General features: G+C 38.9%; 1 protein-coding gene and 1 long non-coding RNA gene across 9 annotated transcripts in view; both read right to left on the bottom strand.

The window, feature by feature from the left end:
* Positions 1-19,436, bottom strand: part of MLLT10 (MLLT10 histone lysine methyltransferase DOT1L cofactor) — a 221,778-nt gene extending 202,342 nt beyond the window's left edge. For 3 of the 8 annotated variants that reach the window (XM_074266889.1, XM_074266886.1, XM_074266890.1), the window contains exons 1-3: positions 8,973-9,236; positions 8,651-8,810; positions 6,161-6,240 (exon numbers count right to left, since the gene is read on the bottom strand). In XM_074266889.1, the coding sequence (XP_074122990.1) occupies positions 6,161-6,240; positions 8,651-8,810 (240 nt within the window). In that variant the 5' untranslated portion in view covers positions 8,973-9,236. Of the gene's footprint in view, positions 1-6,160; positions 6,241-7,995; positions 8,251-8,650; positions 8,811-8,972; positions 9,237-19,306 lie in introns of those variants that run through there. The other 5 variants (XM_074266891.1, XM_074266893.1, XM_074266888.1 and 2 more) reach the window with 4 other exon arrangements.
* On the bottom strand, positions 15,010-18,295 carry LOC141542471 (uncharacterized). Its single transcript, XR_012482170.1, has 3 exons — positions 18,197-18,295; positions 16,731-16,852; positions 15,010-16,303 (listed from the first exon to the last, which is right to left on the bottom strand). It is a non-coding gene; the product is annotated as an uncharacterized LOC141542471 (long non-coding RNA).
* Positions 19,437-23,282: the final 3,846 nt, after the last annotated feature.

Here is a 23,282-nt window from a genome sequence, read left to right as displayed (position 1 = left end):
GCAACTAAGATTAGAAGAAAGCAGCAAGTTGGGAAAAAAATTTGCAGCCAGCATTTCCAATAAAGGCCTCATTTCTAAAATATATAGAGAACTGACTCAAATTTATAAGAATACAAGCCATTTCCCAATTGATAAATGATCAAAAGATATGAACGGACATTTTCTGATGAAGAAATTGAAGCCATTTCTAATCATATGAAAAAATGCTGTAAATCATTATAGCTTAGACAAACAAAAATTAAGACAAATCTGAGGGACCACTCTACACCTCTTAACTTGGCTAAGGTGACAGGAAAAATAATAAATGTTGGAGAGGGTGTGGGAAAATGGGAACACTAAGGCATTGTTGGTAGAGTAGTGAAATGATCCAACCATTCTGGAGAACAAGGCATACTGTTTGATCAATAAAATGATAAACCACAAGTTCAATTAAGAGTGAAGACAAAACATGCTACTCATCTCTTGTCAAAAGGTTAATGGACTTAAAATGCAGTAAAAACAGGTATATTTTCGGACATAGCCAATTTGGCAATTTGTTTTGTCAGACTGAAAGCTTTCCTTTTTAAAATGTGTTCAACATGAAGGTTTGAAGGATGGTAATGAGGACGGATTAACTTTTTTAAAATTAAAGTCACACAAAGCAAAACATTTATTAAAAATTTTCGCAAAGAATGTAAGCTCCTTTAAAAACTCTTTGAAGACAGGGACTTTTCGTCTCTCTGTCTTTCCCATGCTTACCACAGCAGGTAACACAATAAATAATTAATAACTTTTCCAAGTCACATTTTTAACACATAAACCCTAAACTCCCCTGCTCCCATCTTTTTTGCTCACAAGTTTCCCTAAACCAAGAAGCTTATTTAAAGCCCTACAAATCCTACATAAAGGCCACTTATTTCATAAAACCGTTTCTCATTCACCTCAGGAGCTAAGATAGCAGGGTAGGAAGATATTTAGAAAGTTAAACACACACACACACACACACACACACACACACACACACACACACACCCTCTATAAACAGTTCTAGAAAAGATGTCTGATTAAATCCTATTGGAGAAATCCAAGATTCAAAAAAAAAAAAAAAAAAAAAGGAAGGAGTCATTTTTCCAGCCCAGGTTGGCATGAGGAGACAAAAAAAGTCTATTAACTTGATGAGATCTGAGCAGAAAAGGGCCCACACAACATTTCAGCACGCGGAGAGGTTGTGCACCAGGGTAAGACAAAAGTCCCAGATCCCCACCAAGGTATCCCTGTTACTTGCAAGTTGGAGGAACCAGTACCAACTGTCACCCTCAACCAAGTCCTAAATCACATATCCAAAACATAATGATGAGGTACAGAATTTCATAATAGGGTATTATCCACCATGGGAAGCAAACAGAAACGGGGTGACTTACACCCTACAGAAACAGAGTATGGAATCAGTTACAACTTGTAGTCCAATCTGAAGCCTTCAGAGTAATAACAAGGAAAGAAACCTCAGACCAAAGAAGACTGCAATTCTAGTGCTCTGAATGAGCAGCACTTCTCAGCAGGCTGGTAAGAACTAAGCCAAGCCGATTCCACTGTTACTCAGATCCAAACCAAGGTTGGGAACTTGCAGAGCTCAGGATTTGGACTTTGTCAACCTAGATCAAACCATTTTGGGAGCACTAAAAACTTCCAAGTTTCAGCCTAAAGTCTCCATGAGATCCTAGAATAAATACAACAAGCAATACCCCCTGGAAACCGCAACAAGATCATCCCACTCCTTTCCCCAAGAAGCATCACACACTAACAGACCTTAATATGGAGAAGTAGGGAGAAGTAGGCTGAAAGAATGAGCCCCTCCCAAACCCAAAAAAGAATTCCACCATAAAAAGCTAATGTGGTAATAAGGACTCATGAAACACAAACTCCAAAAAATATAGACATAGGGGGCAGCTAGGTGGCGCAGTGGATAGAGCACCAGCCTTGAATTCAGGAGGACCTGAGTTCAAATTTGACCTCAGACACTTAACACTTCCTAGCTGTGTGACCCTGGGCAAGTCACTTAACCCCAGCCTCAGAAAAAAAAAAAAAAAAAAAAAAAAAGACACCACATTTCCAAGTAAAATATACTTTGAGCACGAATTGAACTTGAATCTCTGAAAAAAATAAAGTAAAAACTTTTAAGTGTTTATATAAATTAAATGAGATATAAAGAAAAAAACAAAAAAAGAATTAAACCAAGATTTACAAAGGAAAATAACAGCATGGCACATGAGGTACAAAAATCTGCCCAAACAACAAAAACAAACACTAAAATAAGGGTAAATAGTTTTACATGTATGTCAAGAAATTTTATAAATTATTTGAGAATCAACAGCTTCTCTCCTTTATCAATATAAAAGGCATAACTGCATATAGTAAGGCAATCAGCAAATGATTTAAGTCACCATAAGCCCATAATTCATCCATTCCAAAAAGTGAGTTTTGCAAAATCTATTTTTTTTATTAAAAATTAACTTTTTAATCTAGAAATTTTCTTAAAAGTGTCTAAAATACTGTTGAATGATTATGGATCTTGTTCAGCAGTTTCACAAATTATTCTAGCCCTTGATGAAATCCCAAAGTTATATTCAAACAGGATTTTGAAGAGGATCTCAATATCTGTAGGAAACTCCTCTTAACTCTTCACTGGATTTAAAGTGGGCAACATAGCATAGTCAATAGAACAGAAGACATGGGAGTCAGGAAAACTCAAGTTCAAAGCCTAGTTCTGACACTGTGAGACCCTGGATAGTCTGTTAATCTTTGTCTGCCTCCTTTCTCATCTGTAAAATGAGGATGATAGTAATAGCACCTACCTCTTTTTTTTAAGGATTAAATGAGACATTACTTGTAAAGGACAATGGAAATCAAAATAATAGATAAAAAAGTTATTATTTATTGTTACTAATATTTCTCCATAGATTATTTCTTTTTATCTTTAGTAACCAAGTTAAACAACATGGTCTTTACTCTTTTATTAATTTTGATGTATATATGGGAGAAACTTTAAGAGAGACTTTAAGGTGGCATCTCCCTCAATAGAAACAAAAGTATTTAGATTATATTATAAGTCAACCAACTAAAAGACACAGTAAGGTTATGTGTTCACTACCTTTTAAATCAAATATGTAATGATTCATTAATCATCAAAAATTACTTCAAAAGAGCAAAGCCTAACCATGTACACAAGATAAAAAACAAATATATGAAGAATGCTTATTATCCATACATAGCTACTCATGGAGATCATCCATCTATGAATGTATGTATACTCATAGGCTGGGGTTAAGTGACTTGCCCAGGGTCACACAGCTAGGAAGTTTTAAGTGTCTAAGACTAGATTTGAACTAGGATCCTCTTGAATTCAAGGCTGGTGCTCTATCCACTGCGCCACCTAGCTGCCCCCTAATTTTGATTATATTAAAATTTAAATTTTATGCACAAAATGGACCCAAGACTAGATGGAAAGCAGAAAGCTAGGAAAATCTTTTATAGGAAGTAAAATTGAAGTTTTATTTCTCAATAAAGAACTAAGCCAAATTTATAAATATAAGCCATTCCCCAACTGACAGTCAAAAGAATATGAACAGGGAGTTTTCAGATGAAATCAAAACTATCTATAGTCATATGAAGAAATGCTCTAAATCATCTTTGATTAGAGAAACGCAAATTAAAACTCTGCAGGACTACCTCACTTCCATTAGATTGGCTAATATGACAGAAAAGGAAAATAAATTTGGAGGGGATGTGGGAAAAACTGGTAAGAGTTGTGAATGATCCAACTATTTTAGAGGATAATTTGGAACTATGTCCAAAGGCAGTCAAACCATACCTTTTACTCCAACAATACCACTCCTACATCTGTATCCCAGAGATCCAAAAGAAAAAGGACTTACACTTGCAAAAATATTTATAGCTGCTGTTTTTGTAGTGTCAAAAAATTGGAAACTGAGGGAATGTCCAACAACTGGGGAATGTTCAACTGGGGGTTGAACATGCTTTGGTATTTGAATGTAATGCGGTATCATTATACTTTAAGAAATGATGAGCAAGATGCTTTCAGAAAAACCTGAAAAGACTTATATGAATTGATCCAAAGTGAAATGAGCAGAACCAGTACATTATACAATGAGCAACTCTGAATGGCAATTCCAAAAGACTCCTGGTGAAGAAAACTGCCATCTAAACACAAAAGAACTGACATAATTTGAATGCAAATTGAAGCATACTATTTTCATTTTATTTTCTTTGCAGTTCTTTCCTTTTGATCTATTTCTGCTTTTATAACATGACTAATATGGAAATGTTTTACATGATTGTACATAAATAACCAATATCAAATTGCTTCAGTTTAGGAAGGCAGAAAGGAGGGAGAAAGTTTTGCAACTCAAAATTTTCTAAAAATGAATGTTTAAAATTATCATAGGAACAAATAAAATATTAATAAAAATTTCTGAAAACTGTATCCCATACCTATAGTGATTTTTTTCAGCCGACAAAATAAGTGAATTATTGTTAAAGAAATCCACTCTACCAGCCTCACTTATTCCTTGATACAAGATTGAAAGATGAATAGGGAATTTAAAGTAGATATAGATACTCTTTCTTTCCTCTCTTTCCCTCACCCACCCTCTTCTCTCCCTCCTATTCCTGTTCTTCTCTTCTTTTCTTTTCCTATTAGATGAACTAAAAAAAAAGTCAGGCCCGAAGACAGGAAGACGAGTTCAAATGTGGCCTCAGATACTAACTGTGATTGTAGGCTTAATCTGTCTGCTTCTTAATCTTTGTCTCTTCAGTTCCTCATCTGTAAAACAGGCATCCTATCTCCCTAAGTTGTTAAGAATCAAATGAAATAATAATTTTTTTTCCCCTGAAGCTGAGGTTAAGTGACTTGCCCAGGGTCACACAGCTAGAAAGTGTTAAGTGCCTGAGACCAAATTTGAACTAGGGTCCTCCTGAATTCAAAGCTGGTGCTCTATCCACTGCGCCACCTAGCTGCCCTCAAATGAAATAATATTTGTAAAGTGTTTATCATAGTGCCTGGCATAAAGTAATAAGCATTTTATGAATGTTAGCTCATTTTCCTTTATCTATTATCAGTTTCCAAATAGTTTCTATTGGCACTATGTAGTCCTTCCAACAAAAGAATTTTATAACCTTTTCTGCTGTGTATCATCAGCTCCTGCAACCCAAGTACTTTAAAATTAACCTTCCAAAAAGATCATCAAAATGTTAAGGCTTACTCTTAACAATCTAATTCCTAACTTTTTTTTTTTTTTTTACTGAGTCATACTTGTCTCTCCTCCTCTTCACAGAATATAGAGATATATGCAGATCTCATATACAGAATATATGAGAGCAATATATTTCTAGATAATTATTAAACCTGCTCTTAATGACCAAATATTGTCCAGATAAAAAATATGAACTGGAAGCCTGGAAAAGAGAATAAGAATATTTTTCTTTTTTTCTCCCAAGTTCTTCATTAAAAACTAAGAACAAAGAAAAATCACATTGTACAAGGTAATACACAACTTTAAAAAATGAAATTTAATCTCTTAAATGTTTCAAAAAATATTACCAGAGAACCTCCTTTATCATATTCCATCACAAAAAACCACTAGAGTATAAAAAGAACAGTCAAGTAAAGTGATTTTATGTCAAATATGACAACATATGAACATATTGGATATTTCAACGTAATTAATGTAACATGTCAACAGATTTAGTAAAAAGAGTAAAATCGAAACTGAAATTCTAGTTGTTTTCTCATTTAAGAAGTCCCAAAGTCAACATATTTAATAGTTTCCCTATTATACACATCTCAAATGTGACCAGAAAATTTAACTTTTACATCCATTTCTGGGTTTTTCAATCTACAGAAATTGCCAATGAATCCCTGTTCTAACTTTACTCCTTCTAGGTATTCAAAGGAAGTCAATAAATAAATAGTTGGGTTGTTCAAACATTTCCAAGTTTCTCGTTTTTCCAAATCTATTTAAAACCACATTTCATTCTTCAGTCCAAATTAATTCTGTAACAATTTAAACATAAACTTGACAATACACAAACTTCAGAAGAACTGCATTATGTGAAACTGTAGCATCTATAATAGGTTAATGTTTTAAATGAACACAGCCCTTACCACTCTCGCCGCTCTTTCCTGAGACTCACATTTCCTGCAAAACCAAGGTCCAGTGGGTACTTGAACAATGCCATAGCAAGCTGTTAGAATAAAAATTAAAAAGATTTTTAATATATGTAAAAATCGCAAAAATCACAGAAAATCAAAACTCTCTCAAAGCCTATTCCCTACTTTAACTATTAAGTAGAAGAGAATTACAGAAGAGAAATAGGTGATTTGAAATATTCTAGTTAGCCAGAAAAACAAACCATTATATTTTAATTTAAAGTTTTAAACAAAGCATTACTTTTTTAATCAGTATCAAAACATTAAATAGCTCTTTGCAGCAAAGGAAAGAGAAGTATATCAAAATTAACACAATTCATGAAATTTGGAAAATAAAAATTCAGAACTTCTCATTTTGGCATAAACTCAGTCACAGCAAGCATTCCACATTACATTTTAATTAAATGAAAAGCTTTTGAAAAACACCTTTCTAAATTGAGTTAATAGGATTAAAAAAATAAAATGTCATACTAAAAAATATCATTTAATCTTAACTTTAAATATGTAAATGGAAATATACACCCTAATGCTCTTACCCTCTTGAAAATATACAACGCTGTAAATCAATACCATTCAATTTTTATTTGTAAATGCATATATATATATGTAAACTAGTTAAAAGCTAGAGCCATAACCTGACTTGAAATTCAACTACATGATTTTAGTGAAGTTACTAATAAATGTGATGATAAATCTCAAATTCAAAGCTAATATACAATATCAGAAGACTATAAACAATACAAAGAACACAGCAGGTGTGCAATCAACTCAAAGCCCTCTCACCTCTGTCCACATATTACTACTTGAATAAGGTAAATTATATTACATAATCCAGAATACGTTTTCAAAGAAATATGTTCCATAGTGGCTAGTAAATAAGAAGACTTCTACCAATGTCAAATCTCTAAGCATTAAGAACAATGAGTCAAAACATAATGTTGCCAGCTAAAAGCCTATTAAACATTTTAGTTTAGAAAGACATTTTTAACTAATATTTCATACTCCTGCATCATGACCTCATGCTAAAAATTGAATCACGTATTACAACGTACTTCTAAGCGAGTTTCTAAAAACTGTCAGAGGCCTAAATATTATCAGCATTCCAGTTAACTGTTTATGCAAGACTTGAACATATATCTCTTCGCTATTTAAAAATATTGAACTAAGTCATCCGAGAGGGAAAAATAGTGATTACAAAACACATTAAACACCACTATTTTAAACACCTGTAAATTCAGGCTATATTTAAATAAATGGGAAACATTTGTCAAAAGTAAATAAAAACATATGAAAAGTCAAATTTCAATTGTTCTTTCCTTGTCTAATGAGATTTATCTTGAAATTTATCTTTCAAATTCTCCCAAGTTACAGTCTAGAAGAGGACTTGGGGGATGGGGAGAAAGACAACAGTAAAATTTCAATACAAATATTCAAGATGGGAAGATAACTAACTACGTGGTATATTTATAAAGCACATGTCACACTTCCCCATAATTGTCTATGGAAACCTTAACTCCACAGCAAAGAACAGTCCTTTTCTACCTCTTTAAAGGAAGAAGGCGCCCGGGTCATTCAAAATAAAAAATGTACGGTTCTTTTAACTAGTGTCCTCCAGCAAAAGAGCTGTGCGGATTGTACGAAAACCAAGTCCGGTCGCGGGCCGCGGAGGCGCCGCCGGGCCAGCCTAGTCTCTTCAGCCTACTAAATGCCACAGACATCCCCGGGCTCACTGACAGGCCTCTCCCGCCCCCGTCCCCACGTGTCCTCGGCCGGAGAAGCCCACAACTCACCCTGAATGCCGACCCCCAAACCACAGTCCTAAGCTGGTCGCGTCCTGAGTCAGTGACAACAGGCTCATCTTGCGCGGCCGCCAGTCCGCGCCCCGCCCGGGAAGGACAGCAGCCAGCCCGCAGCAGCCCGGCGCCCACGCGGCGGCGGCGAAGGGCCTTCCCCGGACGTGGGAGCTGCCGCAGCAGCAGCCCGCCGGAGCAGCGGCGGGGCCCTGCAGCCCCTCCGGCCGCCGCAGGCTCCTTCCCTAGTAACCTTCAGGCGCCTGGCAACCCCCGCCTCCCAGCAGCCCTCCCGTCCCCACGGCCCGGGAAGTCTGCGAAGCCGCTGCCAGCCAGCCAGCCAGAGGCAAAGGGGCGGGAAGACGCACCCCCCGCAACCCCCCCCCCCCGCGCAGGAACCGAGAGGAGGGGCGCCCCCGGCCCCCGCCCCTCGCCCCAGCGCGGCCACACAGCCGGCCGCCCGCCCCTCCCGGGCCGCTCCGGGGCCGTGGCGGGGAGCCCGCAGCCCGAGGGGCTCCCCGCCCCATGACGACGCGGCCACCCGTAGAGCTCCCCTCCGCCCCCCAGCCGGGGCACCCGGGCCGGGGGTGCCCGGGGCGGGGCGGGGTGGCGGTTGGGGGAGGCCCGGCGGGCGGGCGGTTGGCTGGGTGTTTACCTTGATGCACGGCGACGCTGCAGCCGTGCCCGTCGCAGTAAACCAGCGGGTTCTCGGCCCAGCCTCTCTCGTCTGAGCAAACGCAGCAGCCTCCAATCATCTCCTTCATACTATGGGAGACCTCGTCCTCCAGTGACACGGGCCGGTCGCTAGAGACCATCTGCGGGGGAGGGGAGAAAGACCATTGAGGGGGGAGGGAGCTCGCGAGGACCCCCTCCTCCCCTCGAGCCTCACCGCCGCCTTCCCCCTCCCCCTAACACCCCCCCCCCCGCCGCACTCCACCCCCAGTCCGAGCCCGCCCGCCCGTTCGTTGTTCGCTCACTCGGGCTTTGCTGCTCAGTCACTCACGTTCTGCACTGGAGTCAGGAGCCATGTCCGTGCTGACTCCCTACCCCCCTCCCCCCTCCCCACCCCCTCCTCTTCCTCCTCCTCCGCTCCTTCTCTCCCCTCCCCACTCCACCCGGGATGCTAACACAGGAACCTGGAGAGGACACACATAGCAACTAGGCCTCCGCACAGGCGCACTGGGGGGCTCCCGCGGGGCAGCGGGTAGCCTGGGAGGGGAGAGAGGGAGCTCGCTTCCTCCTTAGCGTCATCCAGCGTGCGCGCCCGCCTCAGCCCCCAGGAGGAAGGGGAAAGGGGGAGGGGTTGAGGGAAAAAGGCAGGACGTGCGCGCCGCCGACACGACGGCGCGGCTTCCTTTTTCCCTTCCCTCCCAGGGTTCTTCCCCTCCCCCATTCCCATCCCTGAGGGTGAGGCGGGGGGATGGGAGAGAGACCAGACCACAGAGAGCCTCGGCTGGAGCGCGAGGGTGGGGACGCGCCGCCGTGCACGCGCACGCGCACGCGCACGAAGGGGGCGTCGGGTCAGCCTCCTCTTTCCTTGGCCTGCAAGCTTGCCAGTGAGGTCGTGGCGCAAGACATGAGGGTAGTGACTGATATTAAGTGAATTGCGGACGAAAACGACATCCGCGGCCTCCCTCTTACTCTATAAATGAGCGAGTCCTCCCGGAGCTCTTGCTCACTCCAGAGCCCCGGCGTATAGGCTTCCTAAGAATGGAGGGTGGGGTAATGAAGCAAGGCTCCTTGCTTCTGCTAACTTATCAGTTCTGGTGCGCCCCTTGTAGCCGCCTAATTCCCGTTATGGAAACTGCTCAAAGTTAGTAGACCACGTGGAAAGAAGATGTACCAAATCCAGTGGACTGCAGTGACAAATGAATGTCAATACATCTTCATCTCGAAGGCCAAAACCATGTGTTCATGTTACACATGGAAGGACTGTTGAGAGCACCTTAAACTATCCCTTTGCTCATGAACATAACTCTAGCTCCTTAATCCCAAGAGATACTTGTGTACATTTCGGACTCAGAACTTCACCTATACATTTTCTTCAAACCTAGCCTGGAAATTTGTATTATTTAGGGAGATGGAAGGGAGCTGTCTTTTTACACACATATGAACAAAAACGAAGTGGACCTAGGTTGTTTAATTAGTATAACCGGACACAACACTGTCAGGCTGTGAAATTCACTCCATATGAGCAAAGCATTAGATTTGAAATAAGATCAATGTCATGAAGACAGTAATTTAGCCGTTTTCTTCTACATCAACCAATGACAATTTCTATTGAAATTAGGATGTATTGGTAGATAATGTTTAAAATATCAGGCACGGTTATAAAGCAAGTTAGCAGGTTTTGGCTTAATAACTTGAAAATTGAAGGTGCAGTTGATATTCATGGCAAAATAGCATAATTAAAATGGTCATGACTAAAAAAAAAAATTTAAGGTAAAAAATTTGCCGGAACTCTCCTATCTATTCATCTAGCCACAAAAGAAACATCTTTCCTTTCAAAATCAATCCAAATGTTTTTGTAATCCAGACAAGAATGAAAACAATTTCACTAATTCACTAGAAATTCACAATAGAATTATAATAGTCAAACATACACATTTGTAACAATATGGTTAAAAAAGGAAGGAAGGAATAAAGGGCATAGAAACTCATTAAAATCAAATAGAATATAAGAAGTAGGGGAAATTTTAAATTGACCAGATGCACTAAAGAAAATGTTCTCCTTAGTAGCATCAATAAATTTGGAAAATTTTATTTCAATATACAAGGGTTTATGTGTACAATGTGATCTCTTCCTTTTAAAATAGTATCAGTTGATATTCTGAACATATCAGAGCTCTATGCTTAATTCATTAGTATGTGTAAAACTGAAAACTGCATTCAAGCAAAATTATATTACTTCATATGTTCCATTTAACTGTATACTTTATAGTAATACAATGGAATACCAGTTCGATACCCAATTGCTGCACAGACTCCTAATGTGCAGTAATTCTGAGTTAAGATCAATGTGGAACTTCCCTTCTTCAAAAATGCAGTCAAGCTCTAATGCACTAAATTATTTAATAATACATTTGTTTTATTTTTAATGGATTGAAGCTTAGTTCTTTTGATGAAATTAATTTATATGAACAGAAGGACTCCATGATCACTACCTTATATTACCTTACTAGTAGTGTATAATATTTGATGGTAAAATTGAATAGTTGTGTAAAACAATCATCTAGAGGAAAACTTTGAAATAAAAAGCAAAATAAGAATATATATATATATATATATATTACTTTTAAAAAGGAAACAAATAAGCAACAAAATCTGAAAATGAACTTTAGTTATAAGATAGTGCCATTAAGTACAATGTAAAAATCATTTTTATGCAGAAAAATCATATTTGAAAGTAATTTAATACATTCATGTATAAATATGATTGTGATAATCAGAAGAAAATCTAGTGAATCTAAATTAATAGGAACTTATTTGCCAGATATAAAGCGTTTTTCTTAAGAATCATATATCAGAAGTATCTTACTTAAGAAATTTCTGTGAAGAATAAACAGGCAGAATATTAGGGAATCTTCATAATACAATTCACACATTAACATTTTTCCTTTGTATAAAGTTGCAATTCAAGACAATTTGTAAATTGTTGCATACTGTAGTATTTCTTGTACTTCTAAATAGTTGAACATTATACTTCATTTCCAAAAATTGTTGAAGAGCATTTGGGCTGTTCTTGTCTGGGAAGTTTTTAAAACCTTTTTGTACAAAAAAAAAGAATAATGATGAACAACAAAAAATAGAATGTCTAGATTAACTTAATGAAAAGAAAATTTGGAATATATTAAAACAGTGCGTTATTATTGCTAGAATTTTTCTCTTTAAATCTGCTCAATTCTTAAAATATGTTGAAAAATATATGTAGTACTTGAGTAAACTAAGGCCTCGATTTCCTAATAGTTCCTCTTGATATAACAGCCATTACATCAGTGATAGCAGTTATTCCTATGAGCTAATGATGTGATGAATACCATAAGATGCTCAAGGAAAATATTTTATGATTTGATCTATGACCTAAGTATAATGAAAAATGTGAACAATGTTTTTTCTCTTCTATGACAAGTAAAAATTCTTGATTTTTTTTTTAATTTCTTAACTGCTTTGTTGATTTCCATTTGTATGGGTCTACATTTTATATTACTTTTCAAAAGTATATACCAAGAAGGAAATATTTAGAAAAATAATACATATATGTTAATATTGTCATGTTTATCTTTTTAAAATAAATGACTCTTGATTATCTTGTTGGTAGACACTGTAACAACCCTAATCAAAATAATTTTTAATCAGATATGTGTATAAAACTAAAAGAGAATAAGCCACATGATCACTTTTCATAATGTATTTTCTTAACTCATGTCTTTGACCTCTGCAAATGGTGTTTTAAATGGTATATTGGCTCATATCCAGCAATTATTTCTAGCCATAATCAATAATAATAGTTCATGTAGCCACATAACCTTAACTTAGACAGTCATGCTTCACATTACTTAAGAAACTTCAGTTAGGAAACGGCAATTTCTACTTTTTATAATAGGATATACTTAAAGACAATTCCAACTATAATATGGTGCCTTGATTAATTAGTAAGGGTTTTGGTTTTTTTTTTTGGCTTTGTTTTTTTACTTATTTGGTCTCCAAGAATCCAAACTTTTTTTTAATCTAGAGACTTGACAGGAATACATTTATTCATGCCCGTTTGGTTAAAATAATTTTAAAGTTGAGTTACTTTTATGTTATTTTGGCACACTAATTTTGCGGTTACAGATATAATAGCAAAATTAGTGAACCCAATGCAAATATGAATATATATTTGCACACGTATATATTCATTCATATTTATGTTTTACATTCTGAGTCTCTTTGGATATACACATATATGCCACATGTCAGAAGTAGTGTCATAAAATTACTATTTCAATTGGGTTTTTATAATTGGAGCATCATCTTCCTTGGCTTTTGGCAAATTCCATTTTAGAAAGAGCAGCAAACTTAATTAGTAGCCTTCAAGTGCCATAGTACCTGGCAAAGTGCCTTGCACGTAGTAGGCTTTCAATGAACATTTTTGACTGAACAATTGTTGTATTTAAATCAAGCCCAGATTTAAAGTTAAATGTGAAGTAACATTTAGCTTTCTAAGAACAATATTAAACTAAGATTTCTAATTAAGAAAAGTATTAAAATAAAAATTCCTGATAGAAGAGTAATATCTTTAAAGATTCTCTATTGTTTCAGATGATACAGAAATGAAGAATTTTTATTTACCAGATGATCTGTAATTCTCTACATATAAACAGTCCTCAGATGCTAAACACTTATTTTGTTTATGAATGGTAATTATGTTACAAAAGACCTCCAAACTTAAGACTATCACAGTGAATATTATTATGTTAATACCAGGAAATCTCCAATAGTAAATGGAGAAATTTAAATTACAAGCAACTTAAGTGAAATACTTTCTTAATATCAAAGTATGATATTTACTTGGAAAGTTTGATTGGACAAGTAGAAGAGTAGAACTGGAGCTGTTGCATTTGAATCTGACTTCTGATAATGGTGTTATGTTGACTAGTTCCATTTTTCTATCAAACACCCTGTAATTAATTACCAATGCAAGGAGTAAATCAGAAGCCTATTTTCATATGCTTTTGTTTCTCCTATAATCTGTAAAAAAATTTCAACTCTTTATTGAGTGTTAGAAAATTCTTTTTTAGGCAGTGTAGCCATAGTAAAAGGTTATATGCTATGAGTTTTCAAAGTGATTATCAAATATAATCATATTCTATGAACATGTTCTATAAAAATCTAATTTTCATTTTCCCTAGCACTAAAATTTTGCATTTGTCACAATTAACCCCCAAAGAAAGTAGAACATTTTGATTTCCAGAAATTTTAAAAGATAAAAATTGCTCTAAAATAAGTTTAGGTTTAAAAAAAGAAAGAAAGAAAAAGATGGTGATCTTGAAAAAGAGGAAAATCCGTTTATTAGATGGAAGAGAAATTGATGTAAATGAAGCTCCCTGAATTGCTGTTCATGTTGAATGAAACTGATTTTGCAAATACAACTTGACAAAGCAAGGTTACTTTTTTATTTAAAATGTTTTCTCCTCAAAAGAGGCCACCACTTCCTAAATTCAGAAACAGGCCCAAGAATATGTTAATTAATTGCATTGTTTCCCAGGGAAAAAGTTAACAAATACAAATACAATTATATTATCTTTTAAAAACCCCCAATTTGATTAATATGTTACAACTGATTGTCAAGCACCTAATTTCGATTTTTAAAATCTGCAATGTGTATAATTTTATCCTTTGAAATTGTATGATAACAGTGCCAGAGTCTAACATGACCCCATAGGGTGAATCTTATGAAGCTTAACATTCCTGGCGAATTAAACCGCACAAGCCTCGAATCCCTTTTTGTCAGTCTTACTGTGGTACTTCGGAATCGGAATGTAGGCAATTTTTATATGGTGGTACTTCCCCCCAATTAAAAAAGCAATGGCCCTTGGTGCTTGCAAGAGGAGGAAATAGGGTAACACGTAAAATACAAGAAAGGTAGCACGGAAGACCGACCAAGAATCCTACATATGTCCCTCTCCCCCAGTCACAGCTAACCACCCCTCTTCCATTCTCCACCCCCACCGGGATTGTTCTCAGTTGTTTTTTTTCCCTCCCCAGAAAAACTCTGCTGTTGTAGTGTGCAACATATACTTTTTATGCTAAATGATACATGCCTGGGACTTAGGATCTAAATACGATTTCCCCTTGCCTCCAAACACCAACTAAATAGCAGTTTAGCACAAAACCCAACACCAAGATAACTAGGGATAAACCAAAAGAAATCTCCAATTGATTTTTAGTTTGCTTGGAAGAAGAAGGTTCTGAATGAGGGCAAGTCTGGATGAAAATGGATTTAGAAAAAAAAAAAAAAAGAACTTTATAGTATTTACTCTTCCGATTGTTTATTTATTTTAAATTCTCCATTCTTAAAAACATATAGACATATTATTCCATAAGGGAAATACAAGTTTAGAATGTAGGAGGTCAGTCAAAGAGATGTGTACATGAATGCACAAAAATTCTGATTTTACTACAGTGTTTCTAATGAAAAGGGAAAGAAGGAATCTATTGTTACCAATACCTTGAACTTGCTTCTTAAGGCATATATGCAAGAAGATGAAGTTTATGAACATTATCTGTTAACTTCTTTGTTGTAAATAAAAACTTTCGTCAAATGTTCTCATGGTGATGTGTAAATATAATATTCCATTAGAAATATTCTAATTTTTTTTAATCCAACTTAAAAAATAATGCTGTTTACATTATAAGAATTAAGGAATGGATATTTTAGAAAGATTATCAAGTTATCTTCAAATTTGTTCAGAAAGGATTCTCCTTCCCTAAAAAGATCTGGACCACTAGGCTTGGTTTTTTCCTTCACTAGCCTTTACTGACGGTGACCACAGGTTTGCCTGAAAGAATCTGGAGTACTTGATGGAAATTCTCCTTTTATTGGCTTTTTGGAAAATGCGATAATATGCCAAAAATATTGCATCTATCTCACAGCCGGGAAAACAAGATATTTTTGATAGTATGGTTGCAACAATTTTTTTTTCAAAATTTTGGTTACATTTAATGTTTTTTTCTCTTGAAAAATATAATTTTGAACACTTTTTTTCAAGAATACAAGATTACCTTTAATTGAGGTGTATTCCAAATTTCCTATCTTAACATTTTGTGCTCCAAAATAATCTTAGCCTTTATATAAAAACATGTTTTTCCCCCAAACAACTATGAAGATTTTCCCCTCCTAGAATTCATATTTTTAAAAAATTCGAACTTCCAACTTTCCAGGTTCAAAAATATATATGTATACATAGATTAAATACATATGTATATACACATTATAGTCCGCATGTATCAACAAACAACTGTTACTTTATGAATATATCTATAAGCTGCTTTGCCTTTTCCTTTTCTTTTTAACACGTGAATTGCAGGCTCACTAGGCTTGCTTCAGTTCCTGACACGTTTTAAAGGCTCCCTTTCCAGCGGGTCTTTAGCTGAGAACCCCTAGCCTGCCTCGTCAGATAATAAAACTTGTCGCTCTGACCCAACAATGTTTGAAGTTTAGGGCGGGTGGGGGATGGGGCTGAAAGCAGGGCAGCTCGAGCTCTTCTCCCTCCCTCGCAGGAGAAGCTGGAGGAGAAACTGTGCGAAGGCGCCTGAACAATGGGAGCTGCTGAAGGAAAAGAAGCCCAACTTGCACTTCCTCCCTTTGCACTCATTCACCACCGCAACACCCGGCGCCCCCTCCTCTCCCTCTTCCCTCCCCGCCTTCATCCTCCACCCCAGCCCAGCTCCGTTCTGGCTTTCCTCGGACCCGCCTTCCTCTCTCTCCGAGGATTCCCCCGAAGCCGCCCGCGTTCCACTCTCACTGCCCGACTCCACAGACTGTCAGATCCCCTCCACGGCCGCCGTCCACCCTTCCCCCCCGACCCCCACCCCGCCCCAGGCCGGCGTCACTGCAGCAGCCTCCGCCTGCCTGCCTGCCAGCCAGCCTGCTTCATTCACCGCCGGCCTCACTGCAGTCTTCCCAATCCCGCCCGCGTTTCCTTCTTTCTTCCAGGACCTAAACTACTGGGAGCCCGCCTTTCTATCCCCACCTCTTTTCGGCTGCTTTTATACTTTATGCAATACTCCCAATTCTAAAGTTGCTGCTTTCCCCGGTTTTTGAGAAGCGACTCAGAATCCACGCTGTTGTTTTCCTTCCACCTTGTGAGTTTTTCTGGAGATAGGAAATTCCACTTAGAGAGAAAAACGTAGCGAATGAAAGGAAAACTTACTGCTTCAACTGAAACGTATGGTCTACATTTAAAAAGAGCAAATCCTCGCCCTTTTTCATTGTTCCCATTTAAAGCAGTTATTTTAAACTTTAGGGTTGTTCCTTTAAACCAAATGCCTTATATGCATTTTGATAGGGAGATAAGGGATAAGAGCACATAAAAAAAAATTAAAGATCTATTTTTTTGTTTCTTGGTAAGGAAGAAAAAAAAAAAAAGGCTGCAAGATAGAACCCCAGGAAGGAGCTTCGGAGGATGGAACTCATTGGGAGCAGTGTAGGCTACGGAGGTCGGGGAAGAAGTGAAAAGGCACGGGAAGAAAGAGGATGCTCTAGCCAGGTTGCACATTTCACAAATGAGGGAATCAGAAGCACAAGGGGAATGGGGAGGAGGGGCTGGAGCGTAGTAGAACCCCTTGGGCAGAAGGGAGCTCCTCCAAGAGTAGTTTAATGTGGGAAGTGGGGGAGGGGGAGGAGAAAACCCACAGCCATACTTATAGGAGAGGGGGAAGGGGGATAGTTTGAGCTTTCTTGTTTTTAAGGGGGAAAAAGTAAAAGCGGGAGAGGGGAGGCGGGCAATCAGAGGGAGAAAAGCCATTCATTTTTTTCTCCCACGTTTCTGTTGAGGAGCTAGAGATGTGTGCTAGTAGGAGAAAAGGAACAAGATTAATAGGGTCCAATAATATTCAACAGGTACTGGCCATTCTCCATCCCCCTTCCAGGGCCGATGCAGAGACGGCCGCAACCCCCCGGGCAAACAGCCCCCTCCCTCTTCCTTCTGTTCCCCTCCCCCCCTCCAGCTGGGCCAGGAAGCACACGGAAGGCCCAGCTCCACCACTTCCCCCACCTCCACCCCATGCCACCACCCCCGCCTCCTCCCGCCATCTCCGCCGGAGCTCCCTGGGGATTGGGGCGGGGGAGGGGGGAAGAGGGATGGAGTAGGAGGGTGGAAGAGAGGGAAGGCGGGGGCTCCCAGTCGGGAGAATCCTTCCCCCGGGCTCTAGGGAACCGGGGTGAGGGTGGGGGGGAGGAGAAGGAAGGGAAGGCGCCCGGAATGGCGTGGGGGGGGGGGGGGCGGCGCCGGCCGAGGATTAGGGAAGTCTCGAGCTCGGCACGAGCGCGGCCCGCGCGAGGGATTCTGGGTAAAAAGTGGCCGCGGCCACAGAAGGAAAACGCCGAGAGGAGCCGGGGTGAGAGGTCAGCGCCTGGGAGCCCCGCGCGCCCGCCGAGCCCCCACGTGAAGGCGGCGCGCTGGAAGGGAGGCCCCTGTGCTTCCCGGCCTCCGCTCACCCTTTCTGCCGGGCTGCCTTTACCTCAGGCAGAGGAGCTGGGCTCGGGCTCTCCAGCCCCCACCACGCTGCAGTCCAACTCTCCCTTCCTCTCCACCCTCTTCCCCCATGCGCTACCCCCCTCTTTTTTTTTTTTTTTTTTTTTTTTTTTTTACGCGGCATGCAATAACGCAGTAAATTTGCTTTAACAACAAGTGGGGGTGGTTGTATTTTCTCCTCCTCCCTCTCCTCCTCCTTCCTCCCCCCCTTTCTGGGGCTCTTGACACTAGTACAAACCAGGACTATAAACATAAACATGTGTCACTGTAACAGGGCAGGTAATATACGGATTTGGGGGTGGGGTGGAGGCGGGGGGGGGTAGGTGGCCGCTTGGGGGGCAGTAAAAACGCGTGCTTCACGTGCCCATCCGCTTTGGGGGCTCCCCCTCCCTCTCGGATCTATTTATATAATGCCGCCGGCACTGGGTCACTTACTCATTCTGCTACACCGACCGACAAAGCGAGACTTTGCTGATGTTCAGCGCAGCCACACCGAATACTATTTATTTGTACACGACTTCCCTTTCCGTGCCCGGGCTTTACTGCACTTTCTCCCATTAGCAGACCATCCCATTTTCCTTTTTAAAATTCCTCTCTATTCAGCAGCGAGAGATCCATTCTTGTGACTATTTTATGCCGTAAATATCCCGTCCCTTTCGACCCTCTTCCCCTTCTCCCCCATTGTAAAAGCATCTCTAGAGAAAGACCGACCCTTAAAATCCCGAGAAAGCCTGATCTGAAGTTTGATCTCTGCTCGTTAAGGACTATTTCATGGGCTTTACCTACAGGCGTTTAGCAACTTCTGGTTGCACTCTGCTGATGCCTGGGCTGATCAGCCGCAGCGAGCTTTTATTATTATTTATTTAAATAGTACTTCAACTTTCTGCCTCCTCTTAGTCCAAACAAGCCCTGCCCCAGACCACCTAATGGCAAAGTTAAACGAGTCCTCCAGGATCCCCGGCCGTTAACTTGAGACGGAGGGAGATATAAAAAATGTGCAAATGGTGAAGTGGGTTCCCTTTGTTCTTTCATTGTTTCTCTACGAACTGCCGGATACAAGGACAGACACTTACCTTCTCTTCTTTTTGCTCCAAAAATCCGACGTTCCCATCAGCCTGAAAATACACAATCCACCTCGAAAAGTAACTACAAATGTCGGAAGAGTTTGGATTCCATTCTTTTTCGCTCTCTGCCCTCTTTTAGTGTAGGATTAAGTTGCCAAGCACGTTGTTGCAAGCTGTAGCCCCCCGCCTTAGTGAATCGGTCACGTTTAGGACCCTCTAAGTCCATCCTAATTCTGCCAGTAGAATCGAGGGTATTGAAGATCTACACATTCAAAAGGAAGGGTGCTTACAAGTATCTAGAAAACTTACCAAAATACTCAGGCTTTTTTTATAACACTATATTTTGCACGACATCACCAAGTGTAATTTGCCAAGAAATATTAAACATTTTATCTATGGAAAGTTTTTTTTTTTTTTTTAAGTTTACACTTAGCAATTGTGATACTTAGACAGATGGAGTGAAAGGCAGATTTGTATCAGCATTTAACGCTAAGAGTGCGTTTTACATAACGTTTGTTGTGCCATGTGCTTATAAAAACAACAAACAAAACAGTAAGAACCCAGAAATATTGGAAATGAAACTTTGAATCTGAAGAGTGTGTGAGGAATTGGGTAAAGATAGTTCTTTGCAATTTAGTTGGGGGTGGGTGGGAGATTGGCTATTCAACTTAAAATGCCTTAATTTTCATTTTTATTCTAATAATTCCAAAATAAACCAAAAAAGGGAATTTCCCGGTTGCTGTGTAATCCTACATATATATTTAAAAATGCCCAAGCTGTAGGGCATTGCTTTATAAAATCTTATTTTAATCTGATTGTAACAAAATCTGTTGCTACACTTAATATTTGAAAGGATCCTTGTGCATCCATAAATGGGAACATGTGAATTTTTTTTTTTTTTAATCTCTCACTTTTTTGTGCTCCGTTTAATTGCAGCAGTGGAAACTACTGCCTGCAGTCCATATTCCTCGAGGTCCTTGGGCTGCAGCCAGTGGATTGATACCAAGACTGCTTTCGGAAACTGGTTCTATCCCTTGCACCCCTTTCTTTGCTCTCCGCCGCCTATGGGTGCTGCTGAGTTTTCCAGAGAAGCTTCAGCAGCCTACGGATGGCGCTTGACACTTCAGTGTCACTTAGCACTGAATCTCTACACATTTGGTCCCTGTGTAAAATAAACAAATAAAAACCCTGGCGATCCAAATAAATTGTGGTTCTTGGTATTTGGGTGTCATTTTAAAAATCTGTTTTGCACCCTACTTTTCCAGATTTTTTTTTTCTAAATTCAGAGACACGTTAGAATGTCCTTGTGTCTCACAGGAAAATATTGCAACAAAACAAGATAATTGGGGGGAAAGGCTCTTGCAGAAGGAAAAGTGGCTTTTCTTTCATAGCATTTAATTGGAATTAAAAGATTCTTGAGCTGTAAACATTCTTTATTTATTCAGCACACATAAGCAAGCATTGTTTTATCACCATCATAATTATGGTGTCCTTTAAACTGGCTGATAGCAGGAAAGATAAGGGAATGCCCCTGTACATTCAGATCATCTCTCTCTCTCTCTCTCTCTCTCTCTCTCTCTCTCTCTCTCTCTCTCTCTCTCTCTCTCTCTCTCTCTCTCTCTCTCTCTCTCCTTTCTTTCCTCTCTCAATCCCTTCTCTTTCAATTCCTTTCTTGATCCCAGGATCCTCACACTCCTTGGAAACATGGAGAACTCGAGGTTTGTGGCCTGACCAAATTTTACATTATCAAAATGATTTTTATCATGTTGTTGATTTGATGCATTTCATCCATTTTCTGATCTCCTACTTTTATCATTAGTTTTTAGTTCACATCATATAATTTCTGAGAATAATTCTTGAGTAGCATATTGCTCACCTGTATGTAAGAAAAGGGTCTCATACACCAGGGTTCCTTGATGTACCTTTGTCTAATTCAAAATGCACACTTTTAGGGCCTTTTCAGAACAAAGCCTCACAAAACCCTCTTTACCTCCAAGGATTTGCAAATTTATAAAGGCTGCATTGAATTCAAGATGGGTCAAGGGGCAAAAAAAGGGTAGAAGGTCACTGCATTTTGATTATGGGTCAGTAGACAACATGGCATGTGCTATGTGCCCCAAACTCCTGTTAAAAACAGGATTTTAAAATGCCTAAGAATAGAAAGATAGGCAGTTTGGAAGACACCCTCATTCCTGGTTAGTTTGAAATAAGCCTAAAAAAAAAAAAAAGAAATTTCAAGGAAAATACACAGGTTTTAAATTGTTGCTTAGTTTATTATTTATCCTCCCCCTTTTCCTTCAAAACCTTTGAAAGGTGTGATATTGTTGGATAAATTAAGTTATGAATCTTTTGACTGTCAGATAGGATTTCATTGTTTCACATCTTCAATTGATTCAATTCCACATGATTATTTTTCTCATATTTTAATTTCTGCTGCCTTTTTTAAGCATTGCACTTGCCTTTTATTAATAGTATAAGAAACTCCACTTATTCTTTCAAACTATTATACTTATATTATTAGTGTCTCTGTGATGTCCTCAAACTGTTTTCTTTTTTAATCCAGTTTGAACAAAATATACCCATGGATCTCTAAAACAAATGTATACCGAGAAGGAGGTGGGGGAGAAGACTGAGGAGTTGAATCCTCATTTAAATTATGTATGTCTGGGTGAAAGCTTGGAAGGAAAAGGTTTATTTTAATGCTCTTCAGTACTTTAATTATATGACAGTTGTAGTGTGGAAAATGCAAAAGTACCCTTTAGGTTTTCCTTCAGGTTTTCAAAAGAATTTTCCCCATTAGTAAACTACTGCTGCAAATTGCTGTTGCATTTCCCAGCTAACCATTTAAAAGACTGTAAATGCTGTGTGCATTACTCGGCTCCAGAGGGAAGAGGTCAGACTGAATTGCAATGGTATTTAAACATAAAAAATGCAAGGAAAATAAATCAAAATACAGCATCTGAAGGTAAAGTTAGCACATTCACAAGGGATATGTAAAGATAAAGTTTCACATTCTCATTGATTTAACACCTTTTCAAAAAATGAAAGCACACTCTTAAAAAAATATAGTAAAAAAGGTGTTAAGAATCTTATTTTATCTTTATTTATTAATGATACTTTTCCTTTGACGAGGCAGCATTGTTTTGAAAGCTGAATTACTTTCTACCATAGATTATAGATTGCACACTCCCCATTACTAAAATTATCATATTTAATTAATAAATTTAGGTATGTCCTGTGCTTATAGCTAAATATACACATACTCCACTCATGAAGCTATGAAGACAGAAACATATGTGTGTGTGTGTGTGTGTGTGTGTGTGTGTGTGTGTATTTTAGTGAATCAACAAGCATATATATATGGATTTGGGAAGCATAGAAATCAATAGATATTTTGTTAAGAAGAAATTAAGACTGACCATCTCCTAAAATGGGTTCACCGTTGATTGTAAAGGAGGTTGACATGGTCGACAAATTTATCAAAGAAACTCCTTTGCTTTTGAGAGATAGTACTTTATATACATCTGGATTTGTACACACACTCAAAGTAAGTAAATTATTGCATAACTTTAAACATAATTGATAACAGACACCTTTAATTTTTCATCTCCATTCTTTTGGCCAGCTTTCACATTAATAATCTAAGCCATAAATGTTGGTAGCTATTGATCGCAATCCCCTGTGTGCATGCAAATCCATCTTAAAGTCCCCTGCCTTTCATGTGTGTGCGGGCAGGGGCCTCCACTAGATCTTTTTATCGGGATCGACCCCCAAGGTGCCTGGAGAAGACCCCGGATATACAACGTGTGCTGATGGCCACAAGAAAGCTGTCTGTCACACACACACACACACACACACACACAAGTTAAAGGAACAAAAGAATGAATATGACGTTCAGAAAGATTGTTACTATAAGTATAACAATGTGCATACGAGTAAATATGTGAGCATATATCGAGATATATATCACATATAAATAGAGCTA

Source organism: Sminthopsis crassicaudata, chromosome 5, assembly GCF_048593235.1.
Source record: "Sminthopsis crassicaudata isolate SCR6 chromosome 5, ASM4859323v1, whole genome shotgun sequence".
Taxonomy (NCBI): domain Eukaryota; kingdom Metazoa; phylum Chordata; class Mammalia; order Dasyuromorphia; family Dasyuridae; genus Sminthopsis; species Sminthopsis crassicaudata.
The sequence above is the reverse complement of the archived record's forward strand: the minus strand, read 5'-3'. Positions and strand labels throughout refer to the sequence as shown.